This window comes from Salmo trutta, chromosome 31, assembly GCF_901001165.1.
Source record: "Salmo trutta chromosome 31, fSalTru1.1, whole genome shotgun sequence".
Lineage (NCBI taxonomy): Eukaryota > Metazoa > Chordata > Actinopteri > Salmoniformes > Salmonidae > Salmo > Salmo trutta.
Window position 1 is genome coordinate 27990552 of NC_042987.1, and position 22838 is coordinate 28013389.

The 22838-nt window shown below is 44.0% G+C and overlaps 1 protein-coding gene across 3 annotated transcripts in view; it reads left to right on the forward strand.

Moving 5' to 3' along the window:
• Positions 1-2731: 2731 nt before the first annotated feature.
• LOC115169861 (5'-3' exoribonuclease 1) overlaps positions 2732-22838 on the forward strand; it is a 30908-nt gene continuing 10801 nt past the window's right edge. For 2 of the 3 annotated variants that reach the window (XM_029725914.1, XM_029725913.1), the window contains exons 1-23: positions 2733-2965; positions 3982-4214; positions 4322-4419; positions 4686-4795; positions 7983-8093; positions 8289-8374; positions 9779-9866; positions 10076-10244; positions 12352-12419; positions 12566-12703; positions 12810-12970; positions 17444-17533; positions 18038-18194; positions 18306-18425; positions 18515-18684; positions 18785-18902; positions 19794-19886; positions 20032-20135; positions 20374-20505; positions 20747-20909; positions 21241-21354; positions 21511-21609; positions 21740-21855. In XM_029725914.1, the coding sequence (XP_029581774.1) occupies positions 2891-2965; positions 3982-4214; positions 4322-4419; positions 4686-4795; positions 7983-8093; positions 8289-8374; positions 9779-9866; positions 10076-10244; positions 12352-12419; positions 12566-12703; positions 12810-12970; positions 17444-17533; positions 18038-18194; positions 18306-18425; positions 18515-18684; positions 18785-18902; positions 19794-19886; positions 20032-20135; positions 20374-20505; positions 20747-20909; positions 21241-21354; positions 21511-21609; positions 21740-21855 (2813 nt within the window). In that variant the 5' untranslated portion in view covers positions 2733-2890. Of the gene's footprint in view, positions 2966-3981; positions 4215-4321; positions 4420-4685; positions 4796-7982; positions 8094-8288; positions 8375-9778; positions 9867-10075; positions 10245-12351; positions 12420-12565; positions 12704-12809; positions 12971-17443; positions 17534-18037; positions 18195-18305; positions 18426-18514; positions 18685-18784; positions 18903-19793; positions 19887-20031; positions 20136-20373; positions 20506-20746; positions 20910-21240; positions 21355-21510; positions 21610-21739; positions 21856-22838 lie in introns of all 3 variants that reach the window. The other variant, XM_029725911.1, reaches the window with a different exon arrangement.

Genomic DNA, 22838 nt, shown 5'->3' on the forward strand with positions numbered 1-22838 from the left:
TCCCCGTTTCTCCCTGGGCCTTCTACCAAATAGGGCTATCTTCTGTATACCACCCCTACCTTGTCACAACACAACTGATTGGCTCAAACGCATTAAGAAGGAAAGAAATTCCACAAATTAACAAGGCACACCTGTTAATTGAAATGCATTCCAGGTGACTACCTCATGAAGCTGGTTGAGAGAATGCCAAGAGTTTGCCAAGCTGTCATCAAGGCAAAAGGTGGCTACTTTGAAGAATCTCAAATATAATATATACTTGTTTAACACCTTTTTGGTTACTACATGATTCCATATGTGTTATTTCATAGTTTTGATGTCCTCACTATTATTCTACAATGTAGAACATAGTAAAAATAAAGAAAAACCCTTGAATGAGTAGGTTTGTCCAAACTTTTTACTGGTACTGTACATCACAGAAGACTGAAATATAACAATTGCGCAGTGGTCTGAGGCACTGCATCTCAGTGCAAGAGGTGTCACTACAGTACCTGGTTCAAATCCAGGCTGTATCACATCAGGCCACTAGAGGGCAATTTGGTCATTAGACTGCAGGAAAGGCTACCTGTTTATTACTTTTGTACTGGTTATAAAATATACAGAAGTCATCTTTCATTGCAAAAATCTAGATGCTGAATTTACCACAGTGATCTAAGGATTTTCATAGGCTCCGATGAACTCAAAAGGTAAATTTGGTTAGGGTTCCAAAACAATAAAAGAAAACATGATTTGATAACCCACCCTTGATTATTTTCTAACCACACAATCTGAAGTACATGAAAGAGCTCAGTAGGGTAAGCCTACTTGAAATGCTGGCTGGGACAATTTCTAGAGGCATTCTACATATCATCCCTTTAATACTTTTACTGAAATACAATGGATTTCTTTTAACAATGTCCATTTTTTGAAACAGTGGAAGAGATTGCCAGAGCCTTATTGTTTGCATTGTTCCTCATCGTCATGTCAACAAGCTTTGTAGGTTGGCCACCTTTGTGAAAACAGTGTAACTTCAATGGGTGAGCGAGGTGAGGGGAAATATTTTGAACAAAAATAGAAATGCAACATGTAAAGTGTTGGTCCCATGTTTCATGAGCTAAAATAAAAGATCCCAGAAATTTTCCAAAATGCTAAAAAAGCTTATTTCTCTAAAACGCTGTGCACAGATGTATTTACATCCCTGTTAGTGAGCATTTCTAATTTGCCAAGATAATCCATCCTCCTGACAGGTGTGACATATCAAGAAGCTGATTGAACAGCATGAAAATTACACAGGTGTACCTTGTGCTGGGGACAATAAAAGGCCACCCTAAAATGTGAAGTTTTGTCACACAAGACAATGCCAAAGATTGCCTCAAATTTTGAGGGAGCGTGCAATTGGCATGCTGACTGCAGGAATGTCCACCAGAGCTGTTGCCAGATAATTTAATGTTAATTTCTCTACCATATGACACCTCCAAGGTTGTTTTAGACAATTTGGCAGTACGTCCAACCGACCTCACAACTGCAGATCAAGTGTAACCACGCGGGATCATTTGAGACCAACTACCCGGACATCTGATGAAACTGTGGGTTTGTACAACCAAATAATTTCTGCACAAACTGTCAGAATCTAGTCTCAGGGAAGCTAATCTGTGTGCTCGTCGTCCTCACCAGGGTCTTGACCTGACTGCATCGGCATCGTAACTGACTTCAGTGGGCAAATGCTCACCTTCGATGGCCACTGGCACGCTGGAGAAGTGTGTTCTTCACAGATGAATCCCATTTTCAACAGATGGCAGACGGCGTTGTGTGGACGAACGGTTTGCTGATGTCAACGTTGTGAACAGAGTGCCCCATGGTGGGGTTATGGTATGGGCAGGCATAAGCTACGGGCAACGAACACAATTGCATTTTAATCGATGGCAATTTGAATGCACAGAGATACCGTGACGAGATCCTGAGGCCCATTGTCGGGCCATTCATCCACAGCCATCACCTCATGTTTCAGCATGATAATGCATGGCCCATGTTGCAAGGATTTGTACACAATTCTTGGAATCTGAAAATGCCCCAGTTCTTCCATGGCCTGCATACTCACCAGAAATGTCACCCATTTAGCATGTTTGGGATGCTCTGGATTTTCGTGTACGACAACGTGTTCCAGTTCCCGCCAATATCTAGCAATTTCACACAGCCATTGAAGAGGAGTGGGACAACATTCCACAGGCCACAGCAGCCTGATCAACTCTATGTGAAGGAGATGTCGCACTGCATGAGGCAAATGGTGGTCACATCAGATGCTGACTGGTTATCTGATCCATGCCCTTACCTGTTATTTTTTTAAGGTATCTTTGACAAACAGATGCATATCTGTATTCCCAGTCATGTGGAATCCGTAGATTAGGGCCTAATGAATTTCAATTGACTGATTTCCTTATATGAACTGTAGCTCAGTAAAATCTTTGAAATTGTTGCATGTTGTGTTGCTCGTCATTAGCTGGTCGCGCTTCTTTGTGCCGACGTGGAACCAGTAATTACTAACTGCGTGTATCGCCGGGACAAATAAATGACTGCACAAGAATGAAAGTGCCAAATCAAAAGAAAAAAACAAGCCTTTATTTGTTATTTATACATTTAAATCGTGTGTTTTATTAATATTTGATACATGATATCTATTTGATCACACAGTACATTTTACAATTTTGTGTTTGAGAGCTGGCTTTCTGGTTGTTACGTCATTGATTCCACCCGGACTGTTTTAGTGGCTGGACAGTTACAGCTAGCTAGTTAGCGTAGCTGCTACAGAAACAAAATCCCGGACCCCGTAGCAAACAACTTCTCATGTAACTTTACACATCTCTTATACTGAGCTAAATTTATACAATTTCAACGAAGGGAAGAGTTTGTGGTCAAGATGGGAGTGCCGAAATTCTACCGATGGATTTCAGAGCGATACCCTTGCCTGAGTGAAGTTGTCAAGGAACATCAGGTATGATATCGATATTCTACTTTGCTATTTAATAACGTTACTGTTGCAGCTAGCTAGCAAGCGAAATATAGCAGGCCTATAACGGGTTCATACCCACGTATTGCTGTTTCCAATCTGCTGCACTCGCTACTGACATGATTATTATGGTAATACATAACCCAACATTTTATTGTAAATATTAACATAGCTATAGCTAGTTAGCCAACCAATAGTTACCAAGTAATTTCGTGTTTGACTCCATTTCCCTCAAGGTACTTATTTAGCCAGCCAGTTTGTTACTCCTACCAGCTCCGTTTAGATTATCATAACAATGAGTCTACAGTGTGTGAATAAGGCCTATGTTAGCTAAGTATACTTTAAGTTTGTCTAGTAGCTAAATAGAACATTATTCTGAATAACACATTGCAGTCGTCGACCTGATACAACACTGTCGAGATCACTGCCAGGTTAGCCCAAATGTATCGCCATCAGTGGTGGAAAAAGTACGCATTATATTAATAGGTGCGTGAATTGGACCATATTGATGTCCTGCCTGAGCGTTCGAAATGTAACGAGTACTTTTGGGTGTCTGGAAAATGTATGGGAGTAAAAAATACATTATCTTTAGGAATGTAGTGCAGTAAAAGTTGTCAGGAATATAAATAGTAAAGTACACATACCCACAAATAGTAGTACTAAGTAGTCCTTAAAAGTATTTGTATCTAAGTACTTTACATCACTGATTGGCAGGTATGGAGTAGGGAGTGGAATGTTGACCTCAGGCCACAGTAAAACTCTGTGACCATCTGCCCTGAGTCATGCTGGGGTTTAGCTACATGCGTGTTAACTCTGCATGTTAATGTTTCCTAAATAATAATGCACTTCTTCCTACTGTTTCCAGTTAATCCCACTAGATCATTTTTATCCTCAACTCATAAATACACATCCTCCATTATTCAAGGATTGACGCTATTATCCACTTGCTATAGGTTAATAGACATACTACTCCAACATCCCCCTTTCCCCCTCTCCTCCAGATTCCAGAGTTTGACAACCTCTACCTGGATATGAATGGCATCATCCACCAGTGCTCCCACCCCAACGACGAGGACGTCCACTTCCGTATCTCGGAGGAGAAGATCTTTGCGGACATCTTCCACTACCTGGAGGTGCTGTTCAGGATCATCAAGCCCAGGAAGGTGTTCTTCATGGCCGTGGACGGAGTGGCTCCCCGGGCCAAGATGAACCAGCAGAGAGGCAGGAGATTCAGGTAATGATCATGATGATAATAACTTTATTTGAACTTTATGTGCTGTATCTGTGACAGAGTGGCATAGGGATGGATCACACATCTTCATTAACGTGTTTCTTGTTAAGGTCGGCCAAAGAAGCAGAGGACAAGATAAAGAAGGCTCTAGAGAAAGGAGAGGTCCTACCCTCTGAGGCCCGCTTTGACTCTAACTGCATCACACCTGGTATGTAGCCTACTACACAATCAATCCACTTCTACACCTATCTATCTGTCAGCTCATACCCTCATCCAAATCCTAGGTTTTAGGATGTAGGTGTCATGAATGAAGGTGTTTGTATTCATTAGGGCACACCATAGCAAAATGTTTTCCAACAGAAAAGGAAATTAAGCTTTTTTCTTATTATTAAGTTCCGGTAGTCCCTCCCAGTTTTGGTCTGTTTTCTTTCGTTTGGTGCCTAATGAATACGACCCATCATATCTCTCCTGTAGGGACGGACTTCATGGCCAGGTTACAGGAGCAGCTCAAGTACTTTGTCAACAGTAAAGTGTCCACAGACAATGCCTGGAAAGGAGTTAACGTCTACCTTTCTGGACACGAGGTGAGGGCTGGGGGCTCTGTGTGTATGTCTCTGTGTGTGTTTCTGTTGCACATTTCCCAGATTTCCTCACAAATATTTCATAGTGTGTGTGACTTTACGTGTGTTTTCCTCGGTGACTGACTGTAACTAGGGCTGTGGCGGTCATTACATTTTGTCAGCTGGTTATTGTCTCGGAGCTCTATGGACTGCCGGTCTCACTGTAATTGACCGTTAATTAACAAACACATTTAGCGTCTCTAGGTCTCCACACATACAAGCCGCTGATGCCTGCCTTTCAAAACGTCAACATTTTAAGAAGTCTAATAAATTAATAGAATATACATCATCACAGTAAATCCATTATTTTAGGCAGGTGTAAAAAAACACTGAAATGAAGAAAATGTATTTCAGAAGAATATAATATTAGTTGGCCTGCTGTATGTTATCTGACTATGCGCCATGACATAGGCTGTAGGCTTGTTCATTTAGCAAACAAGATATGCTTATAAGTCCCATGCCATTATGTTATATTATATGATTTTATAGTAAGAAGATTATAAAATAGATGCTGAATAAAATAGAATGCATATTTTTCCATTCTGGAGCTAGAGTACGCATATGAAGTGGCTATGTTGAGCATAAAAGTGATAATTTGAAACGGGTCCTACAGTGCATTCGGAAAGTATTCAGACCCCTTTCCTTTTCCCACATTTTGTTATGTTACAGCCTTATTCCAAAATGAATTAAATGTTTTCCCTCATCAATCTACACACAATACCCCATAATGACTTAGTGAAAACAGGTTTTTAGAAATGTTTGTAAATACCTTATTTACATAAGTATTAAGGCCCTTTGCTATGAGACTTGAAATTGAGCTCAGGTGCCTCCTGTTTCCATTGATCATCCTTGAGATGTTTCTACAACTTGGAGTCAACCTGTGGTAAATTCAATTGATTTGATATGATTGACAGTGCATGTCAGAGCAAAAATCAAGCCATGAGGTTGAAGGAATTAGAGCTCTGAGACAGTCCATAGAGCTCCCAGACAGGATCGTGTCAAGGCACAGATCTGAGGAAGGGTACCAAAACATGTCTGCTGCATTGAATGTCCCAAAGAACGCAGTGGCCTCATCCCTACAGTGAAGCATGGTGGTGGCAGCATCATGCTCTGGGGATGTTTTTTAGCGGCAGGAACTGGGAAACTAGTCAGGCTAGAGGCAAATATGAAAGGAGCAAAGTACAGAGAGATACTTGATGAAAACCGTCTCCAGAGCACTCAGGACCTCAGACTGGGGCGAAGGTTCACCATCCAGCAGGACAACGACCCTAAGCACACAGCCAAGACAACGCAAGAGTGGCTTCGGGACAAGTCTCTGAATGTCCTTGAGTGGCCCAGCCAGAGCCCGGACATGAACCCAATCCAACATCTCTGGAGAGATCTGAAAATAGCTGTTCAGCGACGCTCCCTATCCAACCTGACAGAGCTTGAGATGATCTGTAGAAAAGAGTGGGAGAGACTCCCCAAATACAGGTGTGCCAAGCTTGTAGCGTCATACCCAAGAAGGTTCGAGGGTGTAATCGCTGCCAAAGGTGCTTCAACAAAGTACTGAGTGAAGGGTCTGAATACTTATGTAAATATATCAGTTTTTTTTATTTTTAATAAATTGGCAAACATTTCTAAACCTGTTTTTGCTTTGTCATTATGGGGTATTGTGTGTAGGTTGATGGGGGGGGGAATGATTTAATCAATTTTAGAATAAGGCTGTAACTTAACAATGTGGAAAAATTCAAGGGGTCTGAATACTTGCTGTATGCACTGTATATGCTAGCCTTAGAGTTATTTGGCAACTTTAGTTGTTAATGATGAAAACCTTCAAAAAAAACGGAAAAAAATCTGTTCAGGAACATCGATAGTGACATGTTTTTCCAACAGAACATATTTGATTAAACTATTGACAGCCCCTTTCTCTGCATTCTGGAGAAAGGAATGAAGGAGAGTGGGGAGGAGATGGAAACGCGGTGGTAAAATATTCTGTAGCTAAAGGTAATGTGTCAGCCTATTAATTTGGAAAATATAAAATTGCCCTATTACTTGGCTATTCAAAATCAAATACAAATTCACTATAATTGTTGGTTAACTCTGAATTTGTTTAATTTAGGCTAGACCAATTATGTACCAAAGATATCTTAAATCAGTTATGTTTTTCTGCCTTCAGTAATATGCGGGTAGGCAATGTATTTTATAACGATCATTATTTGAATTCAGTTTTATTTGCATAGGCTCATATATAGGCCTACGCATAATTCTGTAATATGCATATGGTGTTTTGAATGAATCATCACCTTAGAAAGCGCAGTCCATTTAGTTGTTTGAAACAACATCCACAACGACCATGTTTTCCACTCAGTTTCAACCTGTTGTTGAACTTCTTTCTTCAAATTGATCCTTCTCAGACGGTAATACGGTCACCTCAACAGCTCTGACTGTTTCCCTCTCAGACGGTAATACGGTCACCTCAACAGCTCTGACTGTTTCCCTCTCAGACGGTAATACAGTCACCTCAACAGCCCTGACTGTTTCCCTCTCAGACGGTAATACGGTCACCTCAACAGCTCTGACTGTTTCCCTCTCAGACGGTAATACGGTCACCTCAACAGCTCTGACTGTTTCCCTCTCAGACGGTAATACGGTCACCTCAACAGCCCTGACTGTTTCCCTCTCAGACGGTAATACGGTCACCTCAACAGCCCTGACTGTTTCCCTCTGACGGTAATACGGTCACTTCAACAGCCCTGACTGTTTCCCTCTCAGACGGTAATACGGTCACCTCAACAGCCCTGACTGTTTCCCTCTCAGACGGTAGTACTGTAAGCCTGTTTCCCTGTCAGACGGTAATACTGTAAGCCTGTTTCCCTGTCAGACGGTAGTACTGTAAGCCTGTTTCCCTGTCAGACGGTAGTACTGTAAGCCTGTTTCCCTGTCAGACGGTAGTACTGTAAACCTGTTTCCCTGTCAGACGGTAGTACTGTAAACCTGTTTCCCTGTCAGACGGTAGTACTGTAAGCCTGTTTCCCTGTCAGACGGTAGTACTGTAAGCCTGTTTCCCTGTCAGACGGTAGTACTGTAAGCCTGTTTCCCTGTCAGACGGTAGTACTGTAAGCCTGTTTCCCTGTCAGACGGTAGTACTGTAAGCCTGTTTCCCTGTCAGACTCCAGGAGAAGGAGAACATAAGATCATGGAGTTTATCCGCTGGGAAAACACCAAGCCAGACCACGACCCAAACACACGCCACTGTCTCTATGGCCTGGACGCTGACCTGGTGGGTGGCCTGTGTGTGTGTGTGTGTGTGAGAGAGAGATGGCACAGATGTGTATCAGGGAGGGTGTGTGATATGTATGTCTCTGGTCATTTTAGTGTCAGAGTTTTTTACAGTTCTCTTACTATGTACACACTCTGGTATGCTGTGATGTTAGGTCTGTTGTGTTAACTATGATATCTCTCTCCTCTCCTACAGATGATGTTAGGTCTGACCAGCCACGAGCCACACTTCTCCCTACTCAGAGAAGAGGTCCGCTTTGGAGGGAAGAAAAACCAGAAAAGGTGTCTGTGGGCATGTGCAAGAGAGAGTGCTGTGTATTTGTGCGTGTGTGTGTAAGCCAGAGGTATAAGGATGGGCACTTATTCCAATATCTGAACAGACGTTGGTATTCGATTACTTGTGTGTTCATTTTTTTTGAGAAATGGTAATTACAGGCACGCACATAACGGGGGTTCCTCAAGACCTGACACGGATCAATGCAAAACATTCACCAGAAAGCTATTTAGTTCTATCAGGGCGAAATTCAGACTTCTCTTTCACTGTTGCTGTTAGCCTAAAACTACCTGAGAATAGCAGCATGTCCGCTGGTGTTGTAGCTCACCTCTGCCCTCAGTATTTGCATCATTCTGATTGTTCAAGAGTATAAAGGATTTTTAAAATTATATAATTATGCTTTTTTTATAGAATTGACTATCCTGAAAACTGAAATGTCATAATATTATTTTAATAGTGAAATATACTGAACAAAAATATAAACACAACATGCACCAATTTTGAGTTATAGGTCATAACAAGTCTACTTAGTAACTTTGCTGTATTTTTGTTTATTTCTCACCTTGTATATTAATTCCATTCTTTTTTACTTTCTAGATGTGTGTCTTGTTAGATATTACTGCACTGTTGGCACAAGGAACATTTCGCTACACCAGCAATAACGTTTGCTAAACGTGTGTGTGCGACCAATAAAATTGGCTTTGAAATATGTATTTCACATGAATGGACGGGGTGCACCCGCTGGGGAGCCAGGCCACCCGCTGGGGAGCCAGGCCCAGCCAATCAGGATGAGTTTTTCCCTACAAAGGGGCTTTATTACAGACAGAAATACTCCTCAGTTTCATCAGCTGTCAGAGTGACTGGTCTCAGACGATCCCGCAGGTGAAGAAGCAGGATGTGGAGGTCCTGGGTTGGCATGGTTACACGTGGTCTGCGGTTGTGAGGCCGGTTAGATGTACTGCCAAATTCTTTAAAACGACATTAAAGGCAGGTTATGGTAGAGAAATGATCTGGCAACAGTTCTGGTGGACATTCCTGCTGTCAGCATGCCAATTACACACTCCCTCAACTTGAGGCATCTGTGGAATTGTGTTGTGTGACAAAACTGCACATTTTAGAGTGGCCTTTTATTGTCCCCATCACAAGGTGAACCTGTGTAATGATCATGCTGTTTAATCAGCTTGTGGATGGATTATCTTGGCAAAGGAGAAACGCTCACTAACATAGATGTGAACACATTTCTGTACATTTTAGAGAAATACGTTTTTGTGCATATGGAGCTGTTTCAGGGTTCTTTTATTTCAGCTCATCAAACCTGGGACCAACACTTTACATGTTGCGTTTTTATATTTTTGATCTGTATTATTTCCAATCCCCATCCCTAGTAACCAGTATGTATTCTCCTCCTGCAGAATAACTGCTCCAGAGGAGACAACCTTCCACCTACTGCACCTGTCACTATTTAGGGAGTACATAGACTACGAGTTCTCTGAAGTTAAGGTAAGACACATTCATACATTAAAATCCTGCTGGAGTGTGACCAATACAGTAGATGCAAAATATACTCCCCTAGAAGTAATCAAAACACACTATCAGTTCTCTATGAATGGTTTGAATAACAAGATTGTATGATTGGTTGTTCCTTACAGTAAGATCTCAACCTGTTGGTTATTTCTCAATAAGATCTCTTTCAATTGGTTGTTTGACAGAATAAGATCTCATTTGAGTACGACCTGGAGCGAATCATAGATGACTGGATCCTGATGGGCTTTCTTGTTGGAAATGACTTCATCCCTCATCTTCCTCATCTTCACATAAACCACGACGCCCTGCCTCTTCTCTACCGCACCTACATCAGTGTGCTGCCAACACTAGGAGGTGAGAACACACGGACAAGCTCATAAATTAGGGCTGACCCCATTTTGTCGACTGGTTTATTGTTTGGTCAATAGGCTGTTGGTTGACCAAGATTTTTTTAGTCAAGCAGTCGCAAATATATATATTTATGGCACACAAGACACCTGTCTGATTCGCGCCTGTCTGATTCGCGCCTGTCTCGGTGGACTAATCCATTGCGGAGGCCGTGTGAATGCCGCAGTCTAAAAAGAACAGTGTAACTAAGATGCACAGCGGACATCTCTCTCCAGAATGCGCTCTCTCCCGCCAATTCCTGCACATTCATTGTTTCATAACTTCATTGTGTGAATAGTTTGACCTTTGATTGTTAGTCTGTCAATTCCACATTACTTTTATCTACAGTGGTACATTTCTTGCTACTTCCCATGATTTCTAATCTACAATGTTTGTTTGGTTACGGTGATTTGTTATTGCATTCTGTATATACTGCTCAAAAAAATAAAGGGAACACTTAAATAACACATCCTAGATCTGAATGAATGAAATAATCTTATTAAATACTTTTTTCTTTACATAGTTGAATGTGCTGACAACAAAATCACACAAAAATAATCAATGGAAATCCAATTTATCAACCCATGGAGGTCTGGATTTGGAGTCACACTCAAAATTAAAGTGGAAAACCACACTACAGGCTGATCCAACTTTGATGTAATGTCCTTAAAACAAGTCAAAATGAGGCTCAGTAGTGTGTGTGTGTGTGTGTGTGGCCTCCACGTGCCTGTATGACCTCCCTACAACGCCTGGGCATGCTCCTGATGAGGTGGCGGATGGTCTCCTGAGGGATCTCCTCCCAGACCTGGACTAAAGCATCCGCCAACTCCTGGACAGTCTGTGGTGCAACGTGGCGTTGGTGAATGGAGCGAGACATGATGTCCCAGATGTGCTCAATTGGATTCAGGTCTGGGGAACGGGCGGGCCAGTCCATAGCATCAATGCCTTCCTCTTGCAGGAACTGCTGACACACTCCAGCCACATGAGGTCTAGCAATGTCTTGCATTAGGAGGAACCCAGGGCCAACCGCACCAGCATATGGTCTCACAAGGGGTCTGAGGATCTCATCTCGGTACCTAATGGCAGTCAGGCTACCTCTGGCGAACACATGGAGGGCTGTGCGGCCCCCTAAACAAATGCCACCCCACACCATGACTGATCCACCGCCAAACCGGTCATGCTGGAGGATGTTGCAGGCAGCAGAACGTTCTCCACGGCGTCTCCAGACTCTGTCACGTCTGTCACATGTGCTCAGTGTGAACCTGCTTTCATCTGTGAAGAGCACAGGGCGAATTTGCCATTCTTGGTGATCTCTGGCAAATGCCAAACGTCCTGCACGGTGTTGGGCTGTAAGCACAACCCCCACCTGTGGACGTCGGGCCCTCATACCACCCTCATGGAGTCTGTTTCTGACCGTTTGAGCAGACACATGCACATTTGTGGCCTGCTGGAGGTCATTTTGCAGGGCTCTGGCAGTGCTCCTCCTGCTCCTCCTTGCACAAAGGCGGAGGTAGCGGTCCTGCTGCTGGGTTGTTGCCCTCCTACGGCCTCCTCCACGTCTCCTGATGTACTGGCCTGTCTCCTGGTAGCGCCTCCATGCTCTGGACACTACGCTGACAGACACAGCAAACCTTCTTGCCACAGCGCGCATTGATGTGCCATCCTGGATGAGCTGCACTACCTGAGCCACTTGTGTGGGTTGTAGACTCCGTCTCATGCTACCACTAGAGTGAAAGCACCGCCAGCATTCAAAAGTGACCAAAACATCGGCCAGGAAGCATAGAAACTGAGAAGTAGTCTGTGGTCCCCACCTGCAGAACCACTCCTTTATTGGGGGTGTCTTGCTAATTGCCTATAATTTCCACCTGTTGTCTATTCTATTTGCACAACAGCATGTGACATTTATTGTCAATCAGTGTTGCTTCCTAAGTGGACAGTTTGATTTCACAGAAGTGTGATTGACTTGGAGTTACATTGTGTTGTTTAAGTGTTCCCTTTATTTTTTTGAGCTGTGTATAACATTTTACTGATAGTATAGTGAGTAATGAACTTGGTTGTCTTTTCTCATCACCAGGATACCTGAATGAGAATGGCCACCTGAACCTGGGTAACTTTGAGAAGTACCTGGAGAAACTGTCAGAGGTAAGAGAACCAGTAAACATCCACTATCAGTGGAATTATTTCATTACCATGCATTTCTGATTGTCAGTCTCACTCTTTCTCACACCTGTTTCGCAATCTCTCTCTACCCTTTCTCTCTTTGTCTTCTCTCTCTTCCTCTCCCCCAGTTTGACAGGGAGCACTTCAATGAGGTGTTTGTGGATCTGAAGTGGTTTGAGAGTAAGGTGGGGAACAAGTACTTGAACGAGGCGGCAGGGCTGGCAGCAGAGGAGGCTCACTGCAAGGATTCCAGGAAGAAAGACCTGGTGAGACATGACCACACACACACACACACACACACACACACAGATTCTACAAATACAGATTTTACAGATGCATGTATGAAGATCTTGCTGACCTGTGTGTGTGCAGAAAGACTCTCTGTGTCTGGCTGCACTGGATGAGGGCAAGGACAGAGGCCCCAGCAGAGGTTTTGAGGAGGATGGGGAGGAAGAAGACATGTTTGAAGCAGAGTTCCGACAGTACAAACGCACCTACTACATGACCAAGATGGGAGTGGAGGTGGTCTCAGAGTGAGTTGTATACCAAACCTTCTCCCAACATTCTCGAAATATTTTCCTACGACCTCTAACGGTTTTGAAATGCTCTTACAAAAGTTTCTGGCCCCCAAGCTGGGGTTACCTTGAATGTTTTTTTCCCTTGTTGATGAGCAAAGACGATGGCATTGTAGAGCTGTGACTGGGGCTGTTACAGTGACTGTATTTCCGCCACACCGGCAGACACCAGTCATGACCGAAGTCAGATTCCACGTGACTGAGTCACGGTAACTAGGCTTCTCCAAGACTGCGCCCTGATGCCGCTGGTGGTCATTAGCAAAGATTATCAGTAGCCTACCAAACTTTCTAACAGCCAGCCGGTACTCGGCGCTCCCTTTAATCACTCTGACATAAATACAATTGAAAATCGAATCAAAAAGGTAATAAGAGGCCTGGAATAGGATCACCTGTTGGGCATTGAGAGCCAGCTCCTCATAGCTGGTGGATGCATGGAGTTAAATAAGTGTTCCTCTTGCTTAACATTTCTATGGGCTATGCTGTTGCGTGAGAAAGAGGAGGATTCTATTCAGCTTTCTGAAGGCTAGGACTACTATATTTATTTCTTATATTAAGCTCATTGTTAATAAGCTGTATAAAGAATATATACTAAATTGATATATTCTTTCTTCAGCTTAAAGAGCGTACACCTAATATGTTCCCCCTGTTGAGGAAGTTTGTTATGCATTAAGGTTGAACCAAAAGATTACATGTAACAAATATGAAATGAAATACAAAAACAATTAAATACAGTGAGGGGAAAAGGGTATTTGATCCACTGCTGATTTTGTACGTTTGCCCACTGACAAAGAAATGATCAGTCTATAATTTTAATGCTAGGTTTATTTGAACAGTGAGAGACAGAATAACAACAAAAAAATCCAGAAAAACGCATGTCAAAAATGTTATAAATTGATTTGCATTTTAATGAGGGAAATAAGTATTTGACCCCTCTGCAAAACATGACTTAGTACTTGGTGGCAAAACCCTTGTTGGCAATCACAGAGGTCAGATGTTTCTTGTAGTTGGCCACCAGGTTTGCACACATCTCAGGAGGGATTTTGTCCCACTCTTCTTTGCAGATCTTCTCCAAGTCATTAAGGTTTCGAGGCTGACGTTTGGCAACTCGAACCTTCAGCTCCCTTCACAGATTTTCTATGGGATTAAGGTCTGGACACTGGCTAGGCCACTCCTGGACCTTAATGTGCTTCTTCTTGAGCCACTCCTTTGTTGCCTTGGCCGTGTGTTTTGGGTCATTGTCATGCTGGAATACCCATCCACGACCCATTTTCAATGCCCTGGCTGAGGGAAAGAGGTTCTCACCCAAGATTTGACGGTACATGGGCCCCGTCCATTGTCCCTTTGATGCGGTGAAGTTGTCCTGTCCCCTTAGCAGAAAAACACCCCCAAAGCATAATGTTTCCACCTCCATGTTTGACGGTGGGGATGGTGTTCTTGGGGTCATAGGCAGCATTCCTCCTCCTCCAAACACGGCGAGTTGAGTTGATGCCAAAGAGCTCCATTTTGGTCTCATCTGACGACAACACTTTCACCCAGTTGTCCTCTGAATCATTCAGGTGTTCATTGGCAAACTTCAGACGGGCATGTATATGTGCTTTCTTCAGCAGGGGGACCTTGAGGGCGCTGCAGGATTTCAGTCCTTCACGGCGTAGTGTGTTACCAATTGTTTTCTTGGTGACTATGGTCCCAGCTGCCTTGAGATCATTGACAAGATCCTCCCGTGTAGTTCTGGGCTGATTCCTCACTGTTCTCATGATCATTGCAACTCCACGAGGTGAGATCTTGCATGGAGCCCCAGGCCGAGGGAGATTGACAGTTCTTTTGTGTTTCTTCCATTTGCGAATAATCGCACCAACTGTTGTCACCTTCTCACCAAGCTGCTTAGCGATGGTCTTGTAGCCAATTCCAGCCTTGTGTAGGTCTACAATCTTGTCCCTGACATCCTTGGAGAGCTCTTTGGTCTTGGCCATGGTGGAGAGTTTGGAATCTGATTGATTGCTTCTGTGGACAGGTGTCTTTTATACAGGTAACAAACTGAGATTAGGAGCACTCCCTTTAAGAGTGTGCTCCTAATCTCAGCTCGTGTAGGATATATGAAATGGATTTAGTGTGATGGTGTAGGATATATGAAATGGATTTAGTGTGATGGTGTAGGATATATTAAATGGATTTAGTGGAATGGTGTAGGATATATTAAATGGATTTAGTGTGATGGTGTAGGCTATATTAAATGGATTTAGTGTGATGGTGTAGGCTATATTAAATGGATTTAGTGTGATGGTGTAGGATATATTAAATGGATTTAGTGTGATGGTGTAGGCTATATTAACCTGTTGAGGACAGACGTTCCGCCTGCGGAACCCCTAGCCAACAGCCAATGGCATTACACGGCGCGAAATACAAAACCAACTAAAATACCACAATTCAATTTTCTCAAACAATCAACTATTTTACACCATTTTAAAGATGAGACTCTCGTTAATCTAACCACATTGTCCGATTTCAAAAAGGCTTTACAGCGAAAGCAAAACATTAGATTATGTTAGGAGAGTACATAGACATTAAATAATCACACAGCCATTTTCCAAGCAAGCATATATGTCACATAAACCCAAACCACAGCTAAATGCAGCACTAACCTTTGATCTTCATCAGATGACACTCCTAGGACATTATGTTATACAATACATGCATGTTTTGTACAATCAAGTTCATATTTATATCAAAAACCAGCTTTTTACATTAGCATGTGATGTTCAGAACTAGCATACCCACTGAAAACTTCCGGTGAATTTAGTAAATTACTCATGATAAACGTTCACAAAATACATAACAATTATTTTAAGAATTATAGATACAGAACTCCTTTATGCAATCGCGGTGTCAGATTTTAAAATAGCTTTTCGGCAAAAGCACATTTTGCAATATTCTGAGTACATAGCTCGGCCATCACGGCTAGCTATTTTGACACCCACCAAGTTTGGGGCTCACAAAACTCAGAATTACTATTATAAAAATTGGATTACCTTTGCTGTTCTTCGTCAGAATGCACTCCCAGGACTTCTACTTCAACAACAACATGTTGTTTTGGTTCCAAATAATCCATAGTTATATTCAAATAGCTCCGTTTTGTTTGTGCGTTCAGGTCACTATCCGAAGGGTGACGCGCGAGCGTATTTCGTGACAAAATAATTCAATATATTCCATTACCGTACTTAGAAGCATGTCAAACACTGTTTAAAATCAATTTTTGTGCTATTTTTCTCGTAAAATAGCGATAATATTCCAACCGGGCAACGTTGTATTCATTCAAAGGCTGAAAGAAAAAAAATGGAGTAGTCTCGTGAACGCGCATCTCACTCTCACTGTCCCCAGGCTGACCACTTACAAATTCTGCTGCTGTTCTTTGCCCAGAGACAGGAGACACACCATTCCACTTTCTGGCGGCTTTAGAGAGCCAATGGAAGCCTTAGAAAATGTCACGTTACAGCACAGTTGCTGTATTTTTGATAGAGATGCAACAGAAGGACAACAAATTGTCAGACAGGGCACTTCATGTATGGAATCTTCTCAGGTTTTGGCCTGCCATATGAGTTCTGTTATACTCACAGACACCATTCAAACATTTTTTTTAACTTTAGAGTGTGAATATGCATATTCTAGTTTCTGGGCAGGAGTAGTAACCAGATTAAATCAGGTACGTTTTTTATCCGGCCGTGAAAATACTGCCCCCTATCCCAAAGAAATGATGGATTTAGTGTGATGGTGTAGGATATATTACATGGATTTAGTGTGAGGGTGTAGGCTATATTACATGGATTAGTGTGATGGTGTAGGCTATATTAAATGGATTTAGTGTGATGGTGTAGGATATATTAAATGGATTTAGTGTGATGGTGTAGGCTATATTAAATGGATTTAGTGTGATGGTGTAGGATATATTAAATGGATTTAGTGTGATGGTGTAGGATATATTACATGGATTTAGTGTGATGTGTAGGATATATTACATGGATTTAGTGTGATGGTGTAGGATATATTACATGGATTTAGTGTGATGGTGTAGGATATATTACATGGATTTAGTGTGATGGTGTAGGATATATTACATGGATTTAGTGTGATGGTGTAGGATATATTACATGGATTTAGTGTGATGGTGTAGGATATATTACATGGATTTAGTGTGATGGTGTAGCATATATTAAATGGATTTACTAGACTTTTTAAAATGTAGACGTTCCTAAGGTCCATCAGTGGCTGGTAGGCTGTGTGTGGAAGCCAGAGATGCTCAGCAAACATGTTTGTTAATTAACGCTCGGTCACCGTGAGACCGGCGGTGATTTGCATGACAATCACCGGCTGACACAATTTCATGACCGCCCTAGCCGTGACAATCTTTTAAACTTTTTTTTTTTGTATTGTTTTCAGTGAGTTTCTAGCCAACCAGGCATTGTGCTATGTGGAGGGAATCCAGTGGATCTTACATTACTACTACCATGGAGTCCAATCCTGGAGCTGGTAGGTTCCTGTCTCCCCTTTCTCCTGTCTCCCCTTTCTCCTGTCTCCTCTCTCCTGTCTCCCCTTTCTCCTGTCTCCCCTTTCTCCTGTCTCCTCTCTCCTGTCTCCCCTCTCTTTCCTCTCTCCTGTCTCCCCTCTCTTTCCTCTCTCCTGTCTCCCTCTCTTTCCTCTCTCCTGTCTCCCCTCTCTTTCCTCTCTCCTGTCTCCCCTCTCTTTCCTCTCTCCTGTCTCCCCTCTCTTTCCTCTCTCCTGTCTCCCCTCTCTTTCCTCTCTCCTGTCTCCCCTCTCTTTCCTCTCTCCTGTCTCCCCTCTCTTTCCTGTCCCCTGTCTCCCCTCTCTTTCCTGTCCCCTGTCTCCCCTCTCTTTCCTGTCTCCCCTCTTTCCTGTCTCCCCTCTCTCTCCTGTCTCCTCTCTCTCCTGTCTCCCATCTCTCCTGTCTCCTCTCGCGCGCTCTCCTGTTGATCTCTGTCTCTGCGTGTGTACTAATACCTCCCTCTGTCCTAGGTATTACCCGCACCACTATGCCCCCTTCCTGTCAGATGTGCGGAACATAGCCCATCTGAAGTTGACCTTTGACATGGGCAAGCCCTTCATGCCCTTCCAGCAGCTGCTGGGAGTCCTGCCTTCTGCCAGCAAAGACCTGCTGCCCCAGAGCTATAGGGTAACAGACAGACGCGCACATAGCAGCATTGTGGGGACCTATGACACACACACTTTCCCATAACACACACACACACACAGTTCTGATAGCTGTGTTTTGTTCTTTGTGCAGCACCTGATGACATCAGAGAATTCTAGCATCATTGAGTATTACCCTCTAGACTTCAAGACAGACCTTAATGGGAAACAGCAGGAGTGGGAGGCTGTGGTGCTCATCCCCTTCATCGACGAGGTACGTACACACACACACATAAATATAAGTAAATGACATACTTCATACATGTCTTATTTTGCTTATTTATTTGCACGTTTCCTTTCCAGAGATGTTTGCTTGCTGCGATGGAGCCTTATAACGATCACATGACCAAAGCTGAGAAGGCCCGCAACCGCCACACACAGTGTGCTGTGTACAGCTACGACGCTGAGCTAGACTACCTCTCTACCTCCACCCTGCCTGACCTGTTCCCCAACATCATGCACTGCCATGTCAGGTGAGACACACACACACACACACACACACTGGACACACTCGGTTATACACACGCACCTACCATGAGGCTAACATACAGTGATGTGATTGGTGGTTTCCAGAGTGACACCGGTTCCCATGGACGCGTGGCACGTGTCGTTGAGCCACGTGGGGCGCAGCATCAACAGCAGCCAGCTCTACTTCTGTGGCTTCCCCACCTTAAAGCACATCAGACACAAGGTACCACAGACAGACAGACTACAGTTCGCTACAGTAATAGCTAGGCTACTTTGATGATGTCTCTGTGACAAATTGCAAAGTGTGTGGTGTTTCATGAAACTTGTTCTCTACAATACCTTGCTACAACAAGTGACTACTTTGTTTAAAAGTTTCATCATGTCACTGTAAAGAGGCGCCGTTTCCGTGGAAACGTTCTCAACTGTGCGTTTGGTCTTATTGATCTGAATGGCCAGTGTTCAGTCCGCTGTTCTACAACACTCTAAAAGTGCTTGGTTTTGTCTCGTCTTATGTCAGCTGTTGTACCTGAACCTGGCCTTAGCTTCACATTCCAGCTCAGGCTTCGTCCATGTTATGAAGATGGATATTGATTGTGCACCTGCCGCTTACTCCAAGCTGGGCTTGTAACTGTGCGTTCATGTCGGAGTGGTCGAACAGCGAGCTCTTCATTGAGACAATCTATCCCTGGGCCATTCACTGCCACATCAAAATGAAACCAAGTTATCCTGCATCTTCAGCGGGCTATGTTGGGAAATGGGCTGTTAAAGGTGCTGTCTTTCTTCCGCATATCGTTTGTCATCTTTGGTGTGCCTATCAATGCACAGGCCCTTCCCCCCCCGCCCACTACTATCGGTAAAATAATTGTATTAAGTCATACAAAAGTTTTACTGCTCTTGGAAGTTTCAAATGCATCCTTTTCATTACTGAATGTGTAGTGTCAACAGTTATCCTGGGTTGAACTCAGTTGACCGAAGTTAGCTCGCTAACTGTTTTATCATGGCTGCCATTTACACCCCAGTATTGACAAAGATGATCGTTTTTTTCCAATCTTAGAATCTGAATACTTTGTATGTTTCATCTGTAGATGTGAAATGTGTGTCTTCTGTCTCATAGTTCTATAAGAAGAAACATGGAGTGGTGGTGTTCCAGCAGAGCAGCCGAGGAGAGAACATGATGCTGGAGATCATACCTAGCAAAGAGGAACCAGTGAGTGAAGACAGTCTTGTTTCTATGAAGAGTCAGACTGTTAGATATACAGTATGTGTCTGGAGCAGAGTAGTAGATATTGTTTTTCACCCCCTCCTCCCTCTCTCTATCCCTCTTTCTCACCCCCCCACCCCCACCATTTCAGGTGTGTGACAATGTGGCCTCTCTGGTCCTGGGTCGGTCTGTCTTTGTCAACTGGCCCCACCTAGAGGAGGCCAGGGTGGTAGCAGTGTCTGACGGGGAGAGCAAGTAAGAGTCACACTCAGTTCTCTTCATGTCTAATGAGGTCTGAACCACAGTACTAAACCTGAACTGTCCCTCAAAACCAAACACCTCAGGCTCTGGCCTCAGTTCTCATTAGACTATAACTTTGAAGTACACCGAGTTGTCAATATTCATCAATGTCTGTCTCCTTCCACTTCCAACCCTCCTTTCCCCTACATTTTCTCTCTTCTCTTTCCCTCCATCACTCATCCGTCCCTCTCAGGTTCTTCCTGGAGGAGCTGGCAGGGATGCAGAAGCTGTACGACAGGGACTCTCCTCCCCCCACTAAGGTCACCTACCTCAGTGACAAGGAACAGAAGGACTGGGTTAAGGACGTACAGGGCATCACTGAGCAGTAAGCATCTATTTGCCATCAAAGTGGAATAGTTTCAGTGAGGTATTGTGCATGTTTGATTTCTGCACCCTCTTTGGTAGAACACTTCTGAGTCTATTCCATTTTCTTAACTTGACTTTTATTTCACCAAGAAGTCCCATTTTGGTCAGAAGACCTCTTCCTCTAGGGAGACCTGACCACTCTCCCTACCATAATACCTCTGTTTCTTTCTCTCTCTCCTCCCACCTGTCTCCCCTCTCAGTTTCGGTAAGCGTAAGGGCATCACGGTGAATGAGACGGCAGTGGTTTTGTATACCCAGCTGCTGACAGGCAGGAAGTATGTACCTGGGCAGAGCGGACAGGTGCACCTGGAGAAACAGTGGGCCAAGCAGACACTGCCCTTCCCCTACCAGACCATCGTCAAGGTAAGCACAGGCGCGTACATACACAGGAAGACCTACTACACACACACACACGCACATGCTAGAGCTGGGCGTTATAGACACAAATCCATACTGTGATGAATTGGTGCGATAAGGATAAATAAAACGTTTAAACATTAATGTTGGGGAATGATCCTTTAAATAATACTAGTCTGATGGTTGGAGCCATCAATTGTCCCATAAAAGTCACCCTTATTATCAGACTTATTTCAAACCTTTCTCTGGTATAGGCTGCTTATCGTAATGAACAATATCAGGAAAGTGCCTACGATAAGGATGGTCGGTGTCTCACACACAACTCTCTCTCCCTCAGGACATCAAAGCCTTTGACTCGTCGTCCACTCGCTTCAAGACTCTGGAGGAGCTGTTTCCCCCGACGACCACGGTTTTCATGGTGGGGAACCCCTACTACGGTGCCATGGGAGAGGTCGGTACAACTTTGTTTCCTGTCTCTACTTTAATGCCAGTTGTTGTTGTTTTCCATTACCCTTTCCTCCTCTTAAAAACAATAGTCCTGACGAAGCTAAATGTGTGGAGTCATGAAATGAGAAGCCTTTCATGCTTTTCCCCTTTGGTCACACAGGTGCAGGAGTCCAGTGATGTCATCAAAGAGGGACGGGTGCGGGTGGTGTTCTCGGTGCCCTGTGAACCACCGATGGAATCCTTAATACAGAACCAGCATGTAAGTCATTCTCAAAACAACACCTCTCTCACACTCCTCCCCTGCCCCACCACATTACTAAACATGCACCCTTTCCAAGCTCACCCTCCTCTCTCTGTCTCTCTCTCTGTCTCTCTCTCTGTCTCTGTAGAAATACTGTGTGAAGTACAGTCCTGGCTACGTTCTGGCCTCACGCCTCGGCATCACCGGCTACCTCGTCTCCAGATTCTCTGGCAGCATCTTCGTCGGCAGAGGATCCAAGAAAAAGTCAGAGAACAATTTTCAGATGACAGCCTATTCTCTATTTGATTCACTACTGTTGATAATATAGGTTGGTTTGTATGTGTCTAATAAACCGTGTCTCTCTCCCTCCGTGTCTTCTGTTCTCGCTCCGTGTCTTCTATTCTCCCTCCGTGTCTTCTGTTCTCCCTCCGTGTCTTCTGTTCTCCCTCCGTGTCTTCTGTTCTCGCTCCGTGTCTTCTGTTCTCGCTCCGTGTCTTCTGTTCTCCCTCCGTGTCTTCTGTTCTCCCTCCGTGTCTTCTGTTCTCCCTCCGTGTCTTCTGTTCTCCCTCCGTGTCTTCTGTTCTCCCTCCGTGTCTTCTGTTCTCCCTCCGTGTCTTCTGTTCTCGCTCCGTGTCTTCTGTTCTCCCTCCGTGTCTTCTGTTCTCCCTCCGGATCTTCCTGTTCCTCCCTCCGTGTCTTCTGTTCTCCTCCGTGTCTTCTGTTCTCACCTCCGGTCTTCTGTTCTCCCTCCGTGTCTTCGGTTCTCCCTCCGTGTCTTCGGTTCTCCCCTCCGTGTCTTCTGTTCTCCCTCCGTGTCTTCTGTTCTCCGTCCGTGTCTTCTGTTCTCCCTCCGTGTCTTCTGTTATCCCTCCGTGTCTTCTGTTCTCCCTCCTGTCTTCTGTGTCTCCTCCCGTGTCTTCTGTTCTCCCCCGTGTCTTCTGTACTCCCCTCCGTGATCTTCTGTTTCTCCCCTCCGTGTCTTCTGTCTCCCCGCCGTGTCTTCTGTTCTTCCCTTCCGTGTCTTTCGTTCGCCCCCGTGGCTTCTTATTCTCCCTCCGTGTCTTCTGTTTTCCGCTCCGTGTCCTTCTGTTCTCCCCTCCGTGTCTTCTGTTCTCCCTCCGTGTCTGTCTGTTCTCCCTCCGTGTCTTCTGTTTCTCCCTCCGTGTCTTCTGTTCTCCCCTCCGTGTCTTCTGTTCTCCCTCCGTGGACTTCTGTTCTCGCCTCCGTGTCTTCTGTTCTCCTATCCG